The 23,556-nt window shown below is 39.0% G+C and overlaps 1 protein-coding gene across 6 annotated transcripts in view; it reads left to right on the plus strand.

Annotated features, from left to right (window-relative positions):
• Positions 1-486: 486 nt before the first annotated feature.
• The window catches only part of LOC116646840 (centrosomal protein of 126 kDa-like), a 54,002-nt gene continuing 30,932 nt past the window's right edge, over positions 487-23,556 (plus strand). For 3 of the 6 annotated variants that reach the window (XR_004302224.1, XR_004302225.1, XM_032427761.1), the window contains exons 1-2: positions 16,213-17,804; positions 20,897-23,024. Coding sequence is in view for 4 of the 6 variants with exons in the window: in XM_032427761.1 (XP_032283652.1) it covers positions 17,595-17,804; positions 20,897-23,024 (2,338 nt within the window). In the remaining 2 variants the exon portion in view is untranslated. Of the gene's footprint in view, positions 692-7,691; positions 7,804-16,211; positions 17,805-20,896; positions 23,025-23,556 lie in introns of those variants that run through there. The other 3 variants (XM_032427763.1, XM_032427762.1, XM_032427760.1) reach the window with 3 other exon arrangements.

Raw genomic sequence — 23,556 nt, forward strand, 5'->3', positions numbered from 1 at the left:
TCTCTCTCTCTCTCTCTCTCTGTGTCAAATAAATAAAATCTGTAAAAAAAATAAAAAATAAAAAAAGAAGAAAAATCTATAGTATTATCTTGACTGCCCTATAATTTGTGAAGCTGCTTCTTTCATCAATGAATTAATTTTTTTCATTCCAGAAAATAGTGTAGCTTTTTAGTAAAGAATTCTTCCGCAGCAGGCTTTGGGAGGTGGTTACATGCATGCAGGCCTGCCAGAAATTAGAAATAAGAGCCTTCCCTTATTTGCAAACAGCCTGGATAAGGTTCTGGAATTGCCACATATAAAGATAAAATTCTTAGCTAAGGGCCTTTTTTTTAATTTAAAATTTGCTGTTTCAAAAGTAAGTAGACTTTTGAAATATGAAAACATCATTATATAACAAATCATGAGTTTGAAACTATTTTCTGCATTCAGATTTTTTTTAATTTTATTTTATTATGTTATGTTAGTCACCATACAGTACATCATTAGTTTTTGGTTTTTAAGACTTATTCCCTCATTCAGTTATCTACTTTGTGTTTCACATATAGAGCTTTTGAAGAAAAACGAAAAGAACAAGAAGAAAGAGAACAACAAATCAGAGAACAAATACTTCAACAAAGAAAAGAGAAGTTTGTAGAAGTCACTGAAAAATTCCAGCGTGCTCATATTCCTCTTTCACAAAGGAGGAGAGCAGGTATCTGAACTTCTAGGACAATATGAGGACAAAAGTGAAAATTATATCATATTCAACTTGCGTAGACAATAAAATGATAAATTAAGAAAGAAAGTGTAAATTCAAACTAAAAAGTATACCTTTTGAGCAATAAGACTTTAACCAAATAAAAAATTATAATTTGATTTAGGTTTAATTTGGAGACTATTTTTTTGGCTCTATTAGTAAATTTTGAAAATTCACAAGTTTGATTCTACTTCATACTGGCTTACAATGTTTTGTCTTTTTAAAACTATGTAGTAAAAAGAAAATTTAACATTTACGTTCAGTAAATTAGCATCACATTCATTCTGGCATTTTATTCACATTTTGGTTCAAATTCTTATTTAAGAGAGTGACAAAATAAAAAGAAAGTGTACAAAGTGATATAATCTAACAATCTGAGGCCTAGAATCAATTAAGAATTTAAATACAATTATGGTTGATTCTTTGGTACCATATCTACATTTTTTTATACCTTAAATAGCAACACAGAATTAACTATAAAATGTCAAAGCTTCAGAAAGAAAAAGACAGGGGCACCTGAGTGGCTCAGTTGGTTAAGCGTCCGACTCTTGATTTCAGTTCAGGTCATGATCTAAGGGTCATGAGATTGAGCCCTATGTCAAGCTCTGAGCACTGGGCATGGAGCCTACTTAAGACTCTCTCTCTCCCTCTCCCTCTGCCCCTTACCTACATCCCCACTCACATACATGTGCTCTCTCTAAAAAAGGAAGGAAAGGAAAGAAAAGGGAAGGGAAGAGAAGAAGGAAGGAAGGAAGGAAGGAAGAAAAGGACAGGCAGAACCTTTATGTTCAGCAAACATACGTTGTACTATACTGTACTTAGCCCTGGGCTGAGATATAGAGAAATGTAATCATACTCTACCATTAAAGATCTCACAGCTTATTTTGGAGATGAGAGTAATGTAAACAATGTCAATAAATATACTGAGAATCGCTGTGGTAACAGAATATGTAAAGTACTGTGTGAGCACAGAAGGAAGAACACTAAACCTATACAGAGACATCAAGGACATCATCCCTGGAAAAAAATGACTTAATTTGAATCATGAAGAATGAGTATTTTGCCAAGCAAAGAGAAAAAAAAATTTAAATCCCCAACAAGGAAAAACTTTTACAAATAAGTTATGTATTAAAGAGCATCCTGAAGCATAGGATGGGGAGAAGGTGAAGATGAAGGAATGTGAGACTAGAAAATAAGCTAGAACCAATGCTCAAAGAGCTTGGCATATCATGCTAGGAATTTTGTCTGTATCCAAAATGCAATCCACTTAAAGTTTTTTAATTGAAAAGCAAGCTATTATTGTGTCAGTAAGAGATCCTAATATAATTAAAAGGCAAGATAATAACATTAAGAAAATATGAGTCAGCTAGTAACACCCCTAAAAATAACAATAGCTTAAATACGACATGGGTTTATTTTTCTCTTGTATAATACGAAGTCCTGAGGTAGGCAGTCACAGCTGGTTTGATGACTATGCAGTGTCACTGGGAACTCAAATGCCTTCTGTGTCTCAGCTCAACTATCCTTAGTTTGTGATTTATAGCTTCATCCTCATGGTCACATTGTAGCTGCTGGAGCTCCAGCCATCATGCCAAAGCTGTAGGCAGAAAGAAGGAAAAATTGTAAAGGACAAAAGGTTGTACCTCTGAGCTCCTTTTAAATTATTTTCCTAGAAGTATCCATCTGTCTACTTATGTGTAATTGGCAGCTCCATGTGCAAAGGAGACTGAAAAAAGAAAAATCTTTAATAAGGCTGTGTTGCTACCCCTAACTATTGATATGGGGTCTGTTGCCAAGGAAGAAAGGGAAAATGAATACTAGGTGGGAAACTTGAGGGTCTCTACTACAATTAGATTTGTTTCTTAGAATGACAATTACAGTTACAACATGGAAGTGGATTGAAGTAAAGACATACTAAAGTAGATAGACTAGTATGAGATTATTTCAATATTTGTGGCAAGAGGGGTTAAGCTGTACTCCTATGGAGAAAAGTGGTAATATTCAGGAGCTGTAAGCAATAGATTTCAGTTACTAATTGATGGAGAGTGGGGAAAGAAAGTCTAGGTGGAGAGCAGTGCCCCTAGGACTTAGCGGAGAGCCTCACACATTTTTCTACTTTTTAAATGAATTAATTAAAAAAAACCAAAAAATAAATAAATAAATAAATAAATAAATAAATAAATTATTTTGATAGATGATGATAATATTCATCAAGGTTATGGATAAAGAAGGAGAATCAGATTAGAGGTGTGAAGCATTAAGTTTTAAATGCACTGATTTTGAGCCTCCTATGGCTCATCCAAATGGGGAAATCAAATCAGCAACTAGAAATATGGGTCTGTGGGGCGCCTGGGTGGCTCAGTCAGTTGGGCATCTGCCTTCAGCTCAGGTCATGATCCCAGGGTCCTGGGATTGGGCCCTGCGTTGGGCTCCCTGATCAGTGGGGAGCCTGCTTCTCCCTCTCCCTCTGCCTGCCGCTCTGCCTACTTGTGCTGTCTCTTTCTCTGTCAAATAAATAAGTGAAATCTTTAAAAAGAAAGGAAGAAAGAAAAGAAAAGGAAAGGAAAGAAAGAAGAGAAAAGAAAAGAAATATGGGTAAGAAAGAAGAGAAAAGAAAAGAAATATGGGTCTGAAATTTAAGAAAAAGGTATGGAATAGAGATGTATATTTAAGAGTCACTAATGAATGGTATATAGTTGATAAATGAAGCCATGGGAAAGATAAGCTAAACCAGGGTATAGACCACAGATTGAAGGTAGGGCCTAAAATGGAATCTTAATGCACACTAGTATTTACTGTAGGTAGAGCAAGAAAAAACTAAAAGAGGATTTTGAAGAGGATTTTGAGAAGTAGTTCCTAAGAATGCACAGTGGGAAACAAAAGCAAATAATATATAAGAAGGCAAAAGAGAAGGTAGTTTTAAGAAAGAGGATGTGGTCAGTTACGTTAAATGCCTGAGAAAAGTAGTTACCACTCATGGGAATTATTTGCTCCAAAGAGGGTGCTGACTACCAAAAGGTCTGGATACAAAGAGGAGTTTTAGCAAAAACAAATGACACATTCATGCAATGGAATATTATACAACTATTAGAAAAATAATGGAGAAACTCTTTGTGGACTGATGTGGGAAGTTCTCCAGCAGAAGTAGATTTACTGTGAAGCTACTGAGGCTTGAGTTTCATGAGCCCTCATTGTCATGGCCCCTACACCTAATTTTATATTAGTAATTTTGCATTATTTTTTCTTAACAAAGTCTCCCAAGTTGTATAAGCCCTTTGTTCTCATAAAATTTGTGTCTATCCCTGATTTTTAGGATATATTGTTAAACATAAAAAGAAGGTCCAGATCACAATATATAATATTCTGCCTTCTGGTAGGAAAAGGGGGAAATTAGAATGTATACTTATATTTGCATACAGAAACAGTGAAAGAATATACAAATGACCCCGGAGAACAAGACTTCCAAATGTGTATCATGTATATTTTTTAACTTCTGAATATGAATATAATATCTATACAAAATATCAAATTAATATTTTAAGAAAATTCAATGCTGGACACCTGGGTGGCTCAGTCGGTTGGGCATCTGCCTTCGGCTCAGGTCATGATCCTGGGGTCCTGGGATCGAGTCTTGCATCGGGCTCCTGGCTCAGCGGGGTGTCTGCTTCTCCCTCTCCCTCTGCCGCTCCCCCTCCTCATGCTCTCTCTCTCTCTGACAAATAAATAAAATCTTAAAAAAGAAAAGAAAATTCAATGCTGTGAATGAAGAGTAAGAACAAAGCTATGAAAAGCAGCTATCTATTTAATTGTCTATTAGTTTAGTTTATTCCCAAATCCTGAAGGTTAACTGAAGGCTCACCAGATAAGCATAATAGTTGGCTCTCCCCCTTCCTACAAAGAAGGGCAGCAGGTTGGGGGTCTCAGTGAGGTCAGAAGACCGCTGGGGTAGAACTGGAAGGCTCCGAGGTCCCGGAGTAACTGAGGTTGTTCTGCAAGAGCACAGGCTTCCGTAGTCAGCGGAGAATGAGAGGGAGGCACTGGGAGGTCCTTGGACACCAGCAGCACAAAGCAGTAATGAGCGGTGGTAAACCGATCTCAGGCATTTTTCTTTTCATTGAGGTGTAACTGACATATGATATCCTGTTAGTTCAGGTGTACATCTTTGTGATTCGGCATTTTTGTATGTTACAAAATGATCCCCACAGTAAGTGTAGTTCCATCTGTCTCCACACAACGTGAGGACAGCGTTACTGACTCTACTCCCTGTGCCGTACATCCCATCCCCATGATGTACTTATTTTATGCCTGGAAGTCTGTACCTCTTTTTCTTTTTTTTTTTTTTAAGATTTTATTTATTTGAGAGAGAGAGTGCACAAGAGGGGGTAGGGTCAGAGGAAGTAGCAGACTCCCCACTGAGCAGGGAGCCCGATGCGGCACTCGATCCTGGGACTCCAGGATCATGACCTGAGCCGAAGGCAGTAGCTTAACCAACTGAGCCACCCAGGCGCCCCTGGAAGTCTGTACCTCTTAATCCCCCCACCTGCTTCACACTTCACGGGACCCTCAATCTTTGCCCCTTCTGGTAACAGTTTGTTTCCTCTCTGTCTGAGTCTTGTTTTGTTTTGTGTGTTCATTTGTTTTGTTTTTTAGAGTCCACATATAAGTGACATCATATGGTATTTGTCCTCTGATTTATTTCACTTAGCATAATGCTCTGTAAGTCCGTCACCTTGTCTCAAATGGCAAGATTTCATTCTTTTTTTTTTTTTTTTGAAGATTTATTTATTTATTTGACAGAGAGAGTGAGCACTAGCACAAGCAGGGGGAGCAGCAGAGGGAGAGGGAGAAGCAGGCTTCCCGCGGAGCAAGGAGCCTGATATGGGACTCATTCCCAGGACCCTGGGATCATGAGCTGAGTGGAAGGCAGATGCTTAACCGACTGAGCCACCCAGGTGCCCCATGGATTTCATTCTTTTTTATGGCTGAGTAATATCCCATCATGTATATATACCACGTCTTCTTTATCCATTCATCTGTCAGTGGACATAGGTTGCTTCCATTTCTTGGCTGTTGTAAATAATGCTGGGATGAACATATGGGTACATCTATCTCTTCAATTTAACATTTTTGTTGAGCTGAGTTAGTGTTAAAGTTAGTGTCTAGGCCCTCTTTGATAGATAACAGGTGGTGGTTAATAAAAGCAAGTCTCAGACCATAACCTTGCATAACTAGACACAGACCATTCACACAGCTTGTTCAGTAAGCTGAGTAAAGTCCCAGCATTCTGTCCTTGTACGTGCTCTAACTACACCTTATATGAAAGGTTTACCGAGGCACTCACAGCCACATTCCAGAGGCAAAACTGTGTGCCCTCTGGCTTTGGACATTTGGAAATGTTCCTGTATTAATGGTTGAACACAAGACTGATCAGATGTCAAGACTCAGAGGTCATCCACAGGGTAAAGGACATAGACCTCCTCGGATTCTTACTCTCTGTTCATGTAAAAGTAGGGAGTGATTGACATATGTTTAGGAAAATGCACTTGTCTTGAATTCCTTTAATTTCAACAAAGAAAGCCCATTTTTAACATTCATCAAGCTATTCAACAGGCTGTTATTTTCACTAATGAAAACCCATGTTAGACAGTGAGTATACTAATTAGAAAACCAGTCAATATATAACACTTGATAGTATCTGCCTCAAAAGGATTGGTCCTTTACGACTAGAATATCTTGTCAGCCCTGTCATAACTGATGGTATATTAATGCCATCATCCCTTGATTAGGGAAATGGACTCTCTAGGGTTCAATGTGAACTAATCCATATATAATAATATACTGGCTTTGCTTCGCATTTTAAAGTAAAACATCACAATAGTGGAAAAGTCTGATAACAAAGGGGCTTTTTAAAGGAGGAGGAGATACAGTTTGGAGGTGTCAATGGAGCACTTGAAAGGCGGCTACCCTACCTCCACGCCTTGAGTTGTCTGTGGTATGTGATGGGAGGGAAATAGTGCCTCCATTTTAGCAGGCTGCAAGAGAAGCAGTATCCCTAGAAGACAGCTGTGTTTCACCTGGAGCAGGAAGGTGAGAAGAATACGGAGAAGTAGGAGAAGTAGAGCATGTTGAGTACAGAGTGCACGGGGGAAGGCTTCGGGGAAACGGGCACACATGGGAAGCAGGGTTGGTTAAAGGATGTGCTGCGTGCTATGTAGACAAATGTCCACAGAATCTATGACCCTAAACTGGGCCCCAGTTTCCTCCATTGCAAAATGGAGATTCAAGTAGCAGCTGCCTCATAGGCCATAGTGAGGATTAAATTAGCTAATAGTTACAGTGTGCTTAAAAATAATGTCTGTAACAGTAAGTGCTCAGTAAACAGTAGTTGGTGTTTTTTATACCTTCCCATTTTCTTCATAAGAATATTAACAAACTTTGGGGCACCTGGGTGGCTCAGTCAGTTGAGTAGCCGACTCTTGATTTCAGCTCAGGTCATGGTCTCAGGGCTGAGGGATTGAGCCCCACGTTGGGGCTCCATGCTCAGTGGACAGTCTGCTTGAGATTCTCTCCCTCTCCTTCTGCCCCTGCCCCTGCTAGTGCACTCTTGCTCTCTTTCTCTCTCTCTCTCAAATAAATAAATTAAAAAAAAATCAGTAAATTTTGTCAGAAATTTATGGAATCCTGAGATCAAATATTGTGGGGTGCATGCCAGAATGAAGAACCCAGATATTTCTCAAAGTTTCTTTCCAGATAAATATTCTTAAAATTGGCAAGTAACAGTTTCTCTGTGGGTAATTAAATGTCTAAATTTAAAATATTTACACTATTCTAAAAACTATTTTCTTTTTACAAAAGTTTTAAAGTAGTATTTTATTATTGACCAATTATCTAAAAAAAAGATAATTGAAAATGAAGTAATTCTGTACTATTTGATTTTTATTTATTATCCCTTTAGTTTTTAAAAAACCAGTTCCTCCGTTGGAAGAAGCCCTCAAGCAAATTCAGGAATCCAATTTAAAATCAGAAGTAAACCTCCTCCCTTCCCACAGACCAACAATAAATTGGAGGTAAGTAATTTATTATTATAATGTATAATTATTAGTATATATAATAATTAAATAGGTTTTTTTGCTGAGTTTGTAGGCCTTTTCTTCAGTTACTCCTCACCTTTATTGTAGCGTTTACTATTTTATTCTCACAGATTAATTTGAGGTAGAGTAGAATATAAATTGCTTCAAGAATAAGGCAAAATTCTAATTTTTTGTCTTTGGTATTACAGTGCTGCCTATGTTGAATAATTTTTCATGGAGACTATCACTAAAACCATTTAAAAATATTGATGTTCATTATTTATCCTTACTGAGAGGAAAAAACTGTGTTGTAGTGATATAAGTTTAGATAAAAGGAGTAATTTATGGTAGAAATGGGTTTTTCCTCATGGAAAAAATCTTTCTTGGATCTCTTGAAAAAGCTAATGTCTCCTGGTTCCTCTCCAGGGTAGCGTAAGTGAATTATCTAGGAGCAGTAGAATGGCTCAGCCAGAGTACCCTGTGACATCTTATATTTTCCATTTACTTAGTATAAATGTTTATTGGAGCTACAGCATGCGTAGTGCTAGATCCGGCACTGTAAAGGGGATGTGGAGAAGTATAATACCGTAAAATACGATTCCTAGCGTATAATCTAGGAGAGAAGCAAAATCGTGCTTCAAAAAGTATAGATAGTACCAAATGAGTAATGATAATAATATGTGATATTTATTTATATAAAGGCATTTACAATTCGGACATTAATTATGTTAATATTTTACCTGTACATAATGTTATTTACTAAAGTACTTCCATTTTTAGACTATGTGTGGCCAATGGTTCCCTTGATCAGAGCTAAGAACAATTAAATTCATTTTCTCAGTCATCATTATAGTTCAGGAAAGACCTCATGGAATAGAAGATTCTTCAACAAAGCTTTGAAGAAGATAGGAATTGGTTATGAAACAGGTGGGCCCTGGGACTCCAGACAGAGGGCCAAGAGTGACGGAAGGAATGGTGTGTTCTAGGGCTAGGAGTGTGCACAGTAACAGTAGCTTGGCTAGACAGGAGATTGGAGAGTAAAGGCATCTGTACACTAAGGAATATAAACTTTATCTTGAGAGTTCAAGAGGAGTCAGTGAAGGATCTTAAGTAGATGGGTGGTAAGATCAGCTTTTCTTTTTTAATATATCATTCCAATCTACTGTGAACAAATGTGAATAATGGATTGAAAGAGGACAAAACAGGAGGCTATTTCAATACATCTAATTGAAATTATATCAGTTCAGAGCTCTAGAGAAAGGTGTAGGCTTAAGGTCATTGAACAGCACACAGTGGATGAGACGCAGCCAAGGAGGATGTGTACTGTGATGACAGGCCTAGGACAGAGCACTGAAAACAGCCACGTTTAAGGAAGTAGAAGAAAGAACCCTACAGATGGGAGCAGAAAGGTTGATACAGGACTAGGAGAGGGTTGTGCTATGGAAACTAAAGAAGGATAGAGGTTCTTGGAAAAAAAGCAGTTTATAGAGATCAAATGGCTTCTAGGGAATTAGTCACACAAGCTGTTGTCCTGGCGTGAAACAGGTGGCACATTTAAAAGGGGGGACGGGAGAGGGGCTAATGAAGGAACTGGAAAGCCAGCACGGGATGGGGGCCCCCAAGAACTAACAACCACAGAATCAGTGTGACCCCCACAGACCTGACCTGGAGACATGTGTAGCCACAGACGAGCACTGCCAGAAGACCCCGTGTCCTCAGCAGAGGAGCCCAGCAGAGTGGAAGCTAGAAGACTAATGATCAAAAACATCTTTTGAGAAAGAGAAGCAGTGAAGGTTTTTAATCAGGGACTGATTTTTTTTAAGACTTTATTTATTTGAGAGAGAGAGAGCAGGAGAGGGGTGTGGGGGAGGGGCAGAGGAAGAGGGAGAAGCAGACTCCCCTCTGAGCAGGGAGCCTGACGTGGGGCTCGATCCCAGGACCCTGAGATCATGACCTGAGCCAAAGGCAGACGCTTAACCAACTGAGCCACCCAGGCTCCCCCATCAGAGACTGATAAAATCCTCTTTGTCATTTTAGAAAGATAATTGGTGTGAATGTTGGAGAATGAAAAGGATGGAAAGAAAGTGAAGGCAAGGGAACAAGAGAAGATTAATGGGATAATCCAAAGGATATATCATTACTGTTTAAACTGGAATAGTACTATTTTGTATAGTGAGGAAATGATAGGTCTGTGAAGGAATAAAAATATTTTGAGTGGTTAGAAGGAAAGGATGAGAGAAGGAAAGATGCAAACACCTTTTCACAGCACAGAGAACTGATGTAAGAAAGAGGATTTAAGAATGTTGACCAGATAAAAGTATAAAATGTGGAGCATGGAATGATTAATGGCAGGAAGATCAGGAGGTATCCAGCCGTGAACTTAAAAAGACTTATGTTAAAAGGATAGTAGTAGTGAAATCGAAAAGAAAGATAGAAGGAAAAGACATTTCATAGAAATAGACTATGGAAATTAGATTATGAATTTGGTGTATGATGGGATAAAGAAAATGAAAAAAAGCAAAAAAGATCAAAAGAAGCTGAAATTTTGAGTCTTGATAATTGAGGGAATTTGTTGACTTTAAAAAAATAAAAAGAAACAATGAAACAGTATAAGTTTGGCAAGATATTGCTAAATTTTATTGCAGGCATCTGAACTGAGGGGATAAATATCCAAGTAGAATGTATAAAAACAATTGGACCTAAAATGAAATGAGATATCCAGGCTATAGAATACACTTGGAAGTCATGATTGTATATATTGTGGCTTCATTTTTATATGTAGTTATGTCTCCCCAACCAGAATGGGGTATTCTAGGGATCAGTGGCTAAACGGTGCACACGCAGGTATTCCCTGTAGTTCCTGGCTCTGTGCTGTGCATGTTGGAGGCGTTCAGTAAATACGATGGGTGGAGGAACATCCCTGACATACGTGGACACTCCTCCGAGAGTATGAACTTGACCTGAAGTCAGTAGACGAGGAGGAGATTGGTCAGAGACAAACACCGAGAGGGCACTCCAGCTGGGGGAGCAGGTAGCGTGGGAAAGGGCGTGCCGTGTTGAGGGCGCTGAACGCAGCTCAGTCCCGCTAGCATGCACAGTGAGAAGGGGACTTGTGAGCGGACAGTTTGCTTGGAAAGGAAGCCATGAGTTAACTCATGAAGAGGCTTGTTAAGGAGTTTGTCCTACAAGTAATTACTGAAGCAAGCATTCAACATTTATACTTTAGAAATACTGCGAGAATGGGAAGGAGTAGGGTACAGCTAAAGGTGGGAAATAGCTAACGTGATACTTCAGTTAATAAAAATGAAGACTTCTTGAGAGTTGTTTAGGAGGGGGAATCAACAGGATTTGGTGACTGTTTAAGAACTGGAAGGTGTTCAGGAGGAGTGAAGCATGACTGGAGATCAGGATTGGTCAGTTAACAGGTAGTGAAACCATAAGAACTATTAGGGAAGAAGAGGTGTGAAGGAGGGAGTGACTGGCAAAAGGATAGTAAGTTGTAAGTTTGAGGCACTTAGGGGATATTCCCGAGCCAATTTCTCATGGTAAGAGCTCTCAGCCACAGATCTAGATACGATAATTGCCAATGAATGGATGAAGTTAAAGACATGGTTCGTGAGTTCAGCTAAACAGTGAAACTCCCAGCAAGTTGTGTTGGGCTTCAGTTAGAGGACAGAAAACGTTTCACGGCAACAGGCAACATTCTTCAGCGGGAGGGATCCTCCTGGCAGATCACAAAGCAGTCGGTCTTTGCTATGCCCCGTCCCCGCACATGACAGCTCAGCTATGAGGAAACAAGATCACAGGGTGGGTGCGTGCCACCCTGGCTAGAAACCCCGTGTTCCAAACAGGAACCAGTATTCCTGGCAATGGCTCCATATGGATCACGCCTAGGTCCATGAGAGAGACACGTCCAGTAATAAGAATTTCCACACTCGGGGAAAACCACAGCTGTAGCTTCGTGCCAGCTATCTGGGGTTGATTCAGTCCTCTAGATTACACAGAGTATGGATAGATAAGCAAAAAAGAGTGTCACATAACTCTCAAGAATTCCAGCATAATAAAAAAAATGAATTCTTCAGTTCAAGAGTACACTTGTAAAAACTCACCAAAGTGAATAGTTGTTTTGCTAGTTTAGATGAAAGTTCAAAACTTTACTGGATTTCAATACAATAGCGCTTTTTTTAAGTTTTTATTTATTTATTTGAGAGAGAGAGAGAATGAGCAGTGGGGAGGGGCAGAGAGAGAGAGAGAGAGAGAGAGAGAAGCAGACTCCCGCCTGAGCAGGAAGTCTGATACAGGACTTGATCCCAGGACCCTGAGATCATGACCTGAGCCGAAGGCAGATGCTTAACCAGCTGAGCCACCCAGGCGTCCCAATACATTTGCTTTTACACCAAAACTTTACAAATTAAAACTGGAATTCTGTCAGTATCTTTTTAACAGAATTACCTGGAGTAAGGAGATAAAATAATTATATCTCTTTTGACCTTTTGGAAAGTTTTTTTTTTAGTTTTGCAAGTATATTTAACAGCAAGAGTTAGATATAATTTTATATTTATAAAGCAAGAGTCCATTTCAATATTTAGCTACTCTCTGGATTTTGGAAGCAAAGTACCAAGTCTTAATAAGATAGTGCCCATATAGATGAGCTTCCCCTGAGGGCGTGGAGACCAACAGATTGAGTGCATCTTGATGGTGCTTGAGATTTGTCTTGCAATGTTAGGTTAAGCAAATCACATTAATTTTCTTTGGAACTTAGTCTCCCAGCACTTACTGTGATTACAAAGTATTTACCAGATATTTAACGAGGAGCTTTATTTGTGAAAAAATACCATCTAAATCAAAAACACTATTGATGTGGAACACTAAATTACACTGTGTAGCAGTCAATCCCTTAGGATTTTTTTTTTTAATTGTGGGTTATTTTCTGATTCTCATTTTTGGGGTTCTTAAATCTTAGCAAGCATCGCCAATAATAAATACCAAGAGTCCGTTTTACCTTTTTTTTAAAGTTGCAGCAGTTGTCTGTCATGATAAAATAATGATTAGGGCTGGAGCTCTGAGTGCCCAGAAGGGAATCCATACCAGTTGTTAGCCTGCTTTGTCTTATTTAGGAGCCACCGCATTTTTTCCCCACTGTTAATAACCAAGATAATTAAGTTAGAATGTGGCCATTTTGTTATGCTTATGAGACTACAGTTCTCAATTTTGGGTTAGAGGTTTTGGCTTCTATAAAAATGTCGCTTTAAAATACATTTTGAATTATAAGAAAAAAATTTTTTGTACTTTTGTTTAATTGGAATAATTTTCAAGTTTCTACAAATAGGGTAATTGTAAATTTAAAGCATTAAGCTTTATTGGTGAATAATGTATACATTCCCATTCCAAGAAATATAAGTGAATGACATTGAAATAGTCTTTAAAGTTTACTATAAAAAAGAAATTCCAGCATATAAAGGACAAGCAAAGAAAGGAGCTCAAGAAAGAACCTGAGTTTAACATAACAATAAAAAAATTAAAAAAGAAAAAAAAAAGAAAGAACCTGAGAAGGAACAACTGGAGAAGTAGGAAAATAACCAGGAAAGCACGATGACATGCAAACCAAGGGAATTAAAGTCAGAAAGACAGTGGTCCAGAAGTGTCTGTTTTTAGTTAATCGCGAGCAAAAGCAGTACCTCGGAGCGGCGGGAGGAAGCCGGACAACAGTGGCCGAGAAGTCTCGGGGGTGAAGGGAGTATAACTTCAGAGTAGTCCGTGGGGAGGGAAGACGACAGACATTTAGAGGGGGGATTTAGAGTAATAAAAATTCCAAATCATTTAGTATAAAAGTAATGTGCATTTTTGTATACAGGTTTTCCTTACTCACAGGTTTCTCTTTCTGCATATCAATTATTATCCTTTGTGTTATCAGATATTTTCAATAAAAAAGCTCTTTATTGCTAGGAATGAAAGTATAGGCTATTTTTCCCTCAACACTGTACAGTTCCTTAAAGTCTTAGAAGAGATGAAGTGTCAGAACAACTTTGACTTCCTGTAGCACACAAACATAGAGTTAGCATTATCCAAATCTGCTAGGACCACTAAGTAACATACGTCATTTTGTTTTACGAGAGATGATCTCCATTTTAAATTAGAATACATAGTTTTCATTTATTATTGTAATGCACTATTTTGACTATGACTATCTACACCTATCTGTATGTATACACACACACATAAATGTTATATATTTGGAAAACAACAAATGTATAGAATTTACAGAGATAACACTATGGCTTACTTGTAAAATGTTGAATTTCTCCCCACAGATAACTAACAGTATTAAATAATGTGTATGAAAATGCTTTGTAAATTATAAAATGCTATACAAGTATGAAATATTGGAATATTAAGGATCAGGTGTTAAGTTAATAGAAATACGTGTACTATTTATTTAAAATATGATTAAGCTACAATATTGATAAGCTAGCATCACATTAAAAATCCATTATATGTGGAACATAAACCTAAAATGTGTTAAGGAATAAAGTAATGGCAGGAGGGGCGCCTGGGTGGCTCAGTCGTTAAGCGTCTGCCTTCGGCTCGGGTCATGGTCCCAGGGTCCTGGGATCGAGCCCCGCATCGGGCTCCCTGCTCTGCAGGAAGCCTGCTTCTCCCTCTCCCACACCCCCTGCTTGTGTTCCCTCTCTCGGTATGTCTCTCTCTGTCAAATAAATAAAATCTTTAAAAAAAAAAAAAAAAGTAATGGCAGGAAACAGGCAGCATCCAAAGTAGTTGATTCTATCAGTACTCATAAACAATTGTTCCAATGTGGAAAATATTAGTGGCAGATAAAAAATAGTTTAAGATGTTGGTAATGTGATCATCTAACGGTAAAAAATTGTATGAAAAACTAGAGGGCATTCAATGCTAAAGCCTCAAGACAATCAGAGAATATATCCATATGAAAATAGAAGCTGCCTCAGGAAATAATGAGATATAAGAATATTAATAAGGGACTAACATTAAAAATACAAGTAATCAGCCTTCCATCACAACCAAATACTTATCACAAATATAATATACTTCACCCTTCTGATAGATGTAATTTTTATACTTTAAAGTGATATTATCAGATATCTATCTCCAATATCCATGTATTTATGGTGACACAGTTGGACCTGAACCACATGCAACCCTGAGAAATCTGGCCAGAGCTGAGCAGTGCTCTATTTGACCTCATTTTCCCTTTGTACCAGTAATTTAAACCAGATTTTCTAGCCCATATTTATTATCTGTATGACTACCAGACTTCTAAAGAGGTGAAAATACTCTTGAGAGGAATCAGAAAAGGGGAACGTGAATAAGCTACATACATTTCTCAGCACATGTGAGCGGACACTGGTTGATCAGAAGAACACATGCATGGACCCTCAGGACAAAAATATACTATGAATCAAAAGCCTAGAGGCAGCCTAATAAGCGTCAACAACAAGAAGAACATCTTAATAAGGCTGTCTCTCTACCTGCCTGTCCAAATGCTTTTCCACCTGTGCAGATCCATTCCTGCCTGTCCAGCTGTGTCCACACCTTATCCCTACTTAACTGATCAGCTGTCTCCTCCACGGGCCCCATTGCTATCCCACCATTCCCAGATTCTTCCTGGCTATCCAACTGTTTCTGCCCCCCACCAGCCCCAAACCCTGCCTGTCCGTCCATCTGTCCCCACTGCTCTTCCAAAGACCTCTTTACCAGCCCCGTTACTGTCCTACCCAGTCAAATATCTTCCTCACCCTCCAGCCCCAGTTACCCCCAGCTTCTCTAGCAGTTTCCCGCATCTACCAGCCCCAATTCCTTCTGGCCCACCTGACCATCTACCCCACCCACCCCGAAGTTCCACAATCATCCCTCCTCCTGACTCACAGAGCAAGTTATTTTACAAAACTTCCAGACCCAAACATTTCCCTCCACAGCGTTCTACTCCAGCCACTCTAATGCCTGCCCTCATTCATCGTTCCCTTCCAGCTCTACTGGTTGTTTCCCCAACCCCTTTGGAAGCTGTCCCCATTTTGAAGCCTTCCTGTTTATCCAATCACCCCCCTCATCAACCAGTCCCCACTCTTTCTGATATCAGCCTGTTCCCTGAACATCCTGCTACTTTAGATTCTTTTTGGTCAGTCCAGCAGTCTGTTCCACAAACCACCACATTGTCAGATCTGCCCCAGGCCTTTGTAGACCATCCTCCTGCCTCAGTTCACTCCCACCCACCTCCCTGTCGCTCCCCGTGCTCTTCTTTGTCTTCCACACCTTCTTCATCCCCTGTGCAGTCCTCTTCCTCCATCCTTTCCTCTTCTTTACCCTCCTCTCCTGCCTCTCCATCCTTACCCCTTTCATCTGTCCCTCTCTTTTCCTCTCCTCTGCATTCAGCTCCCTCTCCAATCCATCCTGTGTCTTCATCCTTTCCCCCCATACTTTACTCTCCCTCTCTTCCTACTTCCCCATCTCCTTTTATTTCTATTCATCCCCTCAATCCTCCTCACTGGGGGAAGAAAGTAGAGAAGAGAAGAGAAGCAAGTGGAGTAGAGAAGAAAGAAATAGAGAAGAAAAAGTTGAGAGACGTCAACTTTAAAGGTAAATAAATTGGGTTTATTAGACATTTTGTAGATTTAGCAATATTTTGTTTGGGAAGGGTGACTGAAGGGGAAGGAATCTGTGAGAGTAGGAAAGCCTAAAAGGCAGAGAGAGAAACATACTCTCAGCATTCAGGAACTTGTGCGAAATACCTTCTTGCTCTCCGTGACCGCGGACTCTGTGGTCACAAAAGGATGGGCTGGAATCTAGTAACCGTTGACCTTGACTATTCCAGTTCGTCCCAATAAAGATATATATGTGTATTGGAGATAGGTATATGTTACATGTGGCCATGTATCCTCCAAACATTTTTATCCTCGTTCAAATAGGAGCAATTGAAGTGAGCTGGGCCTAAATGCTCTTGGGAGTCACACTGCTGCGTGTGTACGGCAGTGGTCCGCTCTTTGATACGCTTCCTTCCCACCCCCCAGAACAGTGCTCCTGGCTCTTTGCTTCTCACTCTGTACGTGTGCTGAAATAGAACTAGCGAGACGTTCCCAGAAGATGCAGAGTCCTCGTAGAAAGTGGTGTCACCCACTGATAACCTGTGGGTGGCACTTCAGCACACTACAGGCAGACCCTGCACTAGAGACGCCCCTTGTGTGGCCTGAAAACCATGTTTGTATCGTGACACAACTGAAAACGAGTGTGTATATTCTCCTCCGTCAAGAAGAGCCAGGCTTCCAAACCTAGTAAAGTAGGATGGAGATTCCTGCCTGTCCCAACAGGCAGTTTTCATATTTTCTATCTGCTGGAGTCTTCAACCAACTCTATTTGGGTTATGGGAATATGTACCAGCTGTGACATCATCTCAGAGCTAAGGGCAGCGCAGCACATTTTTATCCAGATAGGAATGCTCTTACAGAACTAAGGAATGACTCTACGTGTCTACAGGAATTCCTTCCACATCTGTCCCAAACAATAGAGAAATAGGACTTAATAACCAAAGCCATGAATAATTGGGTATTCCTACATGAAGATGGAGTGCTTTATTGGCACTCTAATCCCACAACCATTTTTATTCTACTATTGACTGCCTTAAATTCCCATTCTAATATCCTTAAATGTGATTATCTGAACGCACACCCGCACACACACCCATACAACATAAATGTGTCATTTGTATAGATAGACTGAGGTTAACTTTATTTAAATGTACTAAATATTTTTTATGTATGGTTCACAGAGCTATAGATAATGCCTTGCCTTCATCATTGTCAAAAAATGGTCACAAGCATCAGAAACATCTCTTATCCAAAATCAATTGTGGTAAAGAAATGAAGGAAAACAACAGGGCAAACTTGGCTACTAACAAAGATGCGTTCCAGCTTAAACTGGAAGAAACTCAGAAACTCCTAGAAGATCAGCATCTAAGCAGTTTGCAAGTATGAAACTATAAATATGTTAATAATATTTTAGTATCTAGTAATTAATTCTGTCCCATCTCTGCAGTGATCTACACTAGAGAAAAGTATGGCGTTAACCAAGGATAGGATGTGAATGAGTCGACACAAATTCATCACAGATACTACAGAAATAATTGTTTAGATTTTTCTACCTTTTGCTCATTTTTCACTCTGCTTTCTCTATTCTTTTTCCATCTCCCATATTTGGAAAAATATGCTCTATCAATGTTATTTTCTGATCAAACGTGAAAGCTATTTAAAACTACAATGTAATATAAGTATCATTGTTAGAGACTGGATTATAAAAAGCATCCTGAAAATTATAATACATGTGGACATTAGGTTCTTAATGAAAATATGTCACAATTAGCTAGAGATGGCATTTCTGTTCTATCTCTGGTGATCCATTCACTTAGTTTTTTTCCCCCACAAAGTATGGATTTCAGCTGATTTTCCTGAAATGTTCATGCACTTTATTTTTCATGAGTAATTACACACATTTATGAGATTCTTAGTAGGCTGATATCAAGATTAAATTCATGACCTTGGCCTGATTTATCCAGTAACTAAGTAATAATGACAAGGCTTAAAAACAAAAAAAAGGAAAGCAGAAGGCTTCTTCTGGCTATGATGAAATGCCTTCCTACCATAAACAACTATAATTCTGAATAAGATATATGAAACAGCTGTTTTTAGACATCGGACAACAGGCAATATAGGATACGATCTTAAAAAAAGGAAAACAAGTGAGATAAAAGCCCTGTAATCACATAGGCTTTCTACCCGGACATATTCTTTGGACAAGCCTCAAAAAAAATCCACACCCCCTGCAAAGGCACATCAACATCAAATTAAGCCACGCAGCACAGGGAATGTCATCAACGGTGTCGTGTGGGGACAGATGCAGCCACACTTGTGGTGAGCCCAGCATCACTGTGTTGTACATCTGAAACTCATGTAACATTGTGTGTCAACCACACTCAAATTTAAGAAATTATTTTGAAAAATGTGGAAAATTTATCTAGAGGGGAAAAAGATCCATAGCATGTGGGTGAACAAAGATAAGACAGACCACCTTAACTTGAGGCCAGAAGACAGTGAAGCATTTTTAAAGTTCTGATATCAGGAAACTCCTGGCCTAGAATTCTGTATCCAGCTAGAAATATCCTTCTGGAACGAAGGCAAAATAGGCATCTTCAAACAAACAAGAGCTGAACACCACTGCACTCCACCAGCATCTGCACAATAAGAAATGTCCCTGGAGTTTTTCAGGAGGATGAAAACTCAGATCTGTAGTGATAGCAGATTAGTGGTAGTTAGTGGTGGATAGGTGTGGACTTCCAGCAGATGGAAAGGTTCTATGGATTGTTTGATACGGTGGGTATGGGTGAATAATTTGTCAAAATCCATCAAACTATACATTTAAAATGGGTGCATTTGGATGCATCCTCAATGACGATTTTAAAACTGAAACACAGAGTATAAACTAGTACAGTTTGCATATCAGTAACTTACAAGCAAAAGTTAAAACTGATCATAATGTTTCATTTCTTAGTGATGAGAAGAAATCTGGGGGGGGGAAGTATAGTTTGGTGAAATCAGAAGTTGCTAAACTTCTTTCCAGGTGCTTCGGGGTATGAGGCCATCACAGACCTGTAACAACAAAAATCTTAGAGCCATGAATATCACACGTACCAATCTAGAAAGACCCTCAAACCCAGATTTCTACATCTCATTAGATGTCATCTCAAAGAAGCCCTCGAGGGTTTCCTTATGTTTGTCTATTAAAGCAGCTCAGCTGCACAAACAGGCATTGACAGAGTGTGCTCTGTTTTGTTCTCCTGATCAGGCTGAGTGACCATCACTTTCAAAAGACACCAGAGCACTGAGGATGTGATAAATAGGTGGTAAATGCTAGTAATAGCAAACTCTCATAATCGTTTTCAAAAGTTATTGTGTGATAATATATCAATAAGCATTAACTGTACAAACTAAAGTAGTTTTATTCTGTAATTGATTTCCTGGGTTTCTTCATTTATTTTTGGGCTAGAAAAATCATATATTTTTGTTTAGTATCAGAATATTTAAATTTTCTAAAATTTGCAAAAAATCTTAAGGGACAGTCATTTCCTTTCTTTTGAGTCCATTTAACTTTTTGACAAGATTTACAATCTGAAATCCTCTTGAATATATTTATTTATATGTGATACAAATTAATGCAGGTATATATGGTATATGAGAAATTAGAAGTATCTTTAAACACATACCACACTTTGAAGTGATCATGAAATTTAATTAAAGACCAATAAGTTCCATGAAAGTTCATTGAAATAGTGATGAGAATGTCTATGAAATTCATAGAAATTATTGCTGTTCTAAGTCTCAAAAAAGAACTCATTAAAATCAGTAATTGTCAATTCTATATCCTCATTAGAATTGCCTGGAGTACTTTAAAATAAAAATACAAATACATGGACCCCATCTGAGCATTAAATCAGCAGGACCCACATGTAGTTATTTCTACAAAGCTCTTCCTGTGATTGTAACATGCAGTCAGAGTGTAGAACCCCACAGTGGAGGCCATGAGACCACCTGGTCTCAGAAGATCAACCCTACCAATGGGAAACTCACATTAGGGTCACAGAGCTTTCAGGAGCCTCATTCAAGTCCAGTGAAGCTTTCAGGAAAAAAATACTCTTTGTAAATAACTATTTTTCAGAATTTCACATGGTGTTATAAAACCTTCAAGAAACTCAATACTCCAAATGGAATAGCAGTAGTAAAATTATTTTCTAAGCAATAACCGTGGCTAGAATAATTAGGTACTTAACTTTAGGTGTAGAAATTAAGGCAAATACAATTTATTGTCAGTCTTTGTTGGCTCCCTCTTCTTCACTTTGAGGACTACTCCAGGGATATAGATTATTTAGATACACTGTTTATAGTCATATTACTTTATTTTATATGACAAGGACAATAGGACTCAGTAACAGTGGTGGGTCGAATCATTAATTTTGGTGTTTAAAAAGTTCTAAGCTGTATAACAATGTTCCTTTTTTTTTTTCTTTCAGAAATTTTGTGATGAAGTTAATCAAATAACAAATTCTGAAACCCTCTCGAGTATAGACAGTCTTGAGGCTGGGGAACATGAAGAAATATATTTAACCCTTAACAAGGAGCCTTCCACATCAAACCAGAAGAATTTCATTTCTCTCAAATCAGTAAATCTGCAATCAACTAATCTAAGCTGCTTTGATGAAGATAAACCGTCACTCTCTAAAACTCAGCATATAAATAATTGGCTCATAAATGTAAATGATCCAAATACTCAGACTGTCACACCTTTCTCAGATATTTTAAGTAATCCTAACGTTCTGCCTTCTTGTGAATGTTTTAACGGTAAAGAAGAAAATCCACCTGTGGAAAGAGTGACAAATAGTGCTAATAATTCAGTAGCCTTTGTATATAGTCCACCCATATTTGTACAAGACGGAAAAAGCAAAGAGGTCTCCGAAACTAGCCCTGTGAGGGCAACTGACTCCTCTTCTGGAACATTCAAAAGGGAGAGACCGTTTGTTACTGAGAGCCCAACATTTAAATTCAGCAGAGTCTGGGCCACTCCAGATTGTCTAACACAGGAAACGGCTGCGTTTTCAGACCAAGGGAGCGATTCCGAATTAACACAAGAAAATAGAACTACTCCATTTGTACCTGTGGCAACACGTATGGTTTTGCCACGTCATACGCAGCCGGCTAGGCCTTTACCAAAGAGCAGTCTACATATAAAGGAAGTCGACCCGGCACCGCGTTCTGCTAAGTTAGGAGAATTGACAAACGTTAAAGGTGAGAAGTTAAAATGCTTCCATTGTGATAACGAAGAGTTGCCTTTGTTTTCAGATGATTTCCAAGTTGCCTATATACCTCACAGCTCTGATTCAAATGATAAAAAACACAAAATACCCCAAACATCAACGTCAGTGTCTCACATGATTTCTAACTGTGACTTAGTGGGTCAGCACAAGAAGATGAAATACAACATTCATGAGAGAAATGGTGTGAGGTTCCTGAAAAGTATTTTAAAAAAAGAATCTAAATACGAACACAATTGTTTTAAGGCACTAGTTATAAACCATAGCTTTAAGTTAGGAAATCAAAAAGCAGCAGCTATCAGGGATAGTATTGAATTAACAAAAGAAAAAGGTACAGAAATTCCAAAGACTATTAAAAAACTGAGGTGGTTTGATGAAACTGGAGATACAGAAAAAAATGCTGCAGACCATCATTCACTGAAGAACAGAACAGAGCTATCTCAGCAGTGGTCTCAGCCTTTCCACGTTCAGACTAAAAGTGGTGCTGCCGGCAACGCAGTTAGAGTTCCTGCCCTAAGTGCTGTAGATTCTGCTGATGGAACGAAGCCCGAGGAGGATTCTGTCTCTGACAATGTCGCTGCTTTAGGAGAAGCTGGGACAGACCATGTGCCTCTGAACTGTTTTATGCCTTCAGGTTATAACGTTGCTAAACAAGCCTGGCCACCCTCAGAAAAAGAGGGCAGTCAACCCCCTCTGCAAAGTGGCGCTTCTAAAGCTCAGAAAGCAAATCCACCACGAGGTGGTACAAGAGTAATCCGAAGAACAAGATCTGCTCAAGTGCAGTCAGCCTTCGTGCGCACACACAGAAAAGGCACTGTCCTTCGGCCCCAGTCCGAGAGCAGAGCCCACAGACTCTTACAAGCTCAGGGTAGACTGATTGTGCCTCATCCTCCTCCTAAGTCTCCGTCAAATATTAGGAGTAGTAAAAATATACAAGTGTCTCAGTGTCAACCGGTAACACTTGAAGATTCTCAAAACGTGATTACAAGTCACTATTTTCATTCAAAGCATGTGCTTCCAACAGAACACAAGTTCAGTCACTGGAATCTCCAGGAAAGTCATTTTCCACCCGCAGCTGTTTGTTCGGACTCTGTCACTGTGATGCCTTCTCTACCGTATTGTTCTTCTGAGTGCCAAACTTTAGCAAAAATAAATGGTTCAGATGGCACTCAAGTGGTGCCCCAGCAAGGTGGGACTTCACGTTGCGCCCACAGATGTCCTGTTTATGAAGAAAGCCATCCCTCTGTGACTCTGAGAACTGCTCAAGAAGAGTCTGTTCCCTTGTGGAAAAGACAGAATAATATTCCGGGCCAAAATGAAAAGGCTGCTGGTAAGAACAAACATATATTTTTATAAATAAATTGTACAACGTTCTAAGGTCCTGTGAAATTTTTCTTACTGAGGTACAGCAGTGCGCACCCTGTGATACAATATTAAATAATAAGTTAGCGGCACGGAAACAGTCTCCCCCTGAACGTGCTATCCTTGTCTGCCTCGCTGGAGCTTTTGAGAGAACCACCCAGCCCTCACTCAACTAAAATTAGAAACTTGCCAGCCTCCATTTTTTTCTCTTGTTAGTTTAAAAGAGGGAGGACAAAGAGTAGGGTCTGCTTTTTACCCCGTATCATTCTGTCCTTACATCACCCCAATATTCTAGTCAAAATTTCTGTCAAAATAAGCACAGTGGAAAATATTTTTTAAATTATTCTAAGTAGGTAAATAAATGTGGTTATAATACCTTATTTTATTTTTCTTTAAAATGTTTGTTAAATTGAATAGTTATAAGCTAATGACAGGTGTGCCTAGCCCTCCCCCTCCCTTTCCAAAAGACTGGCAGCCCTACTTTTATCCCTTATGTATGC

This window comes from Phoca vitulina, unplaced genomic scaffold (assembly GCF_004348235.1).
Source record: "Phoca vitulina isolate PV1807 unplaced genomic scaffold, GSC_HSeal_1.0 scaffold38, whole genome shotgun sequence".
NCBI lineage: Eukaryota > Metazoa > Chordata > Mammalia > Carnivora > Phocidae > Phoca > Phoca vitulina.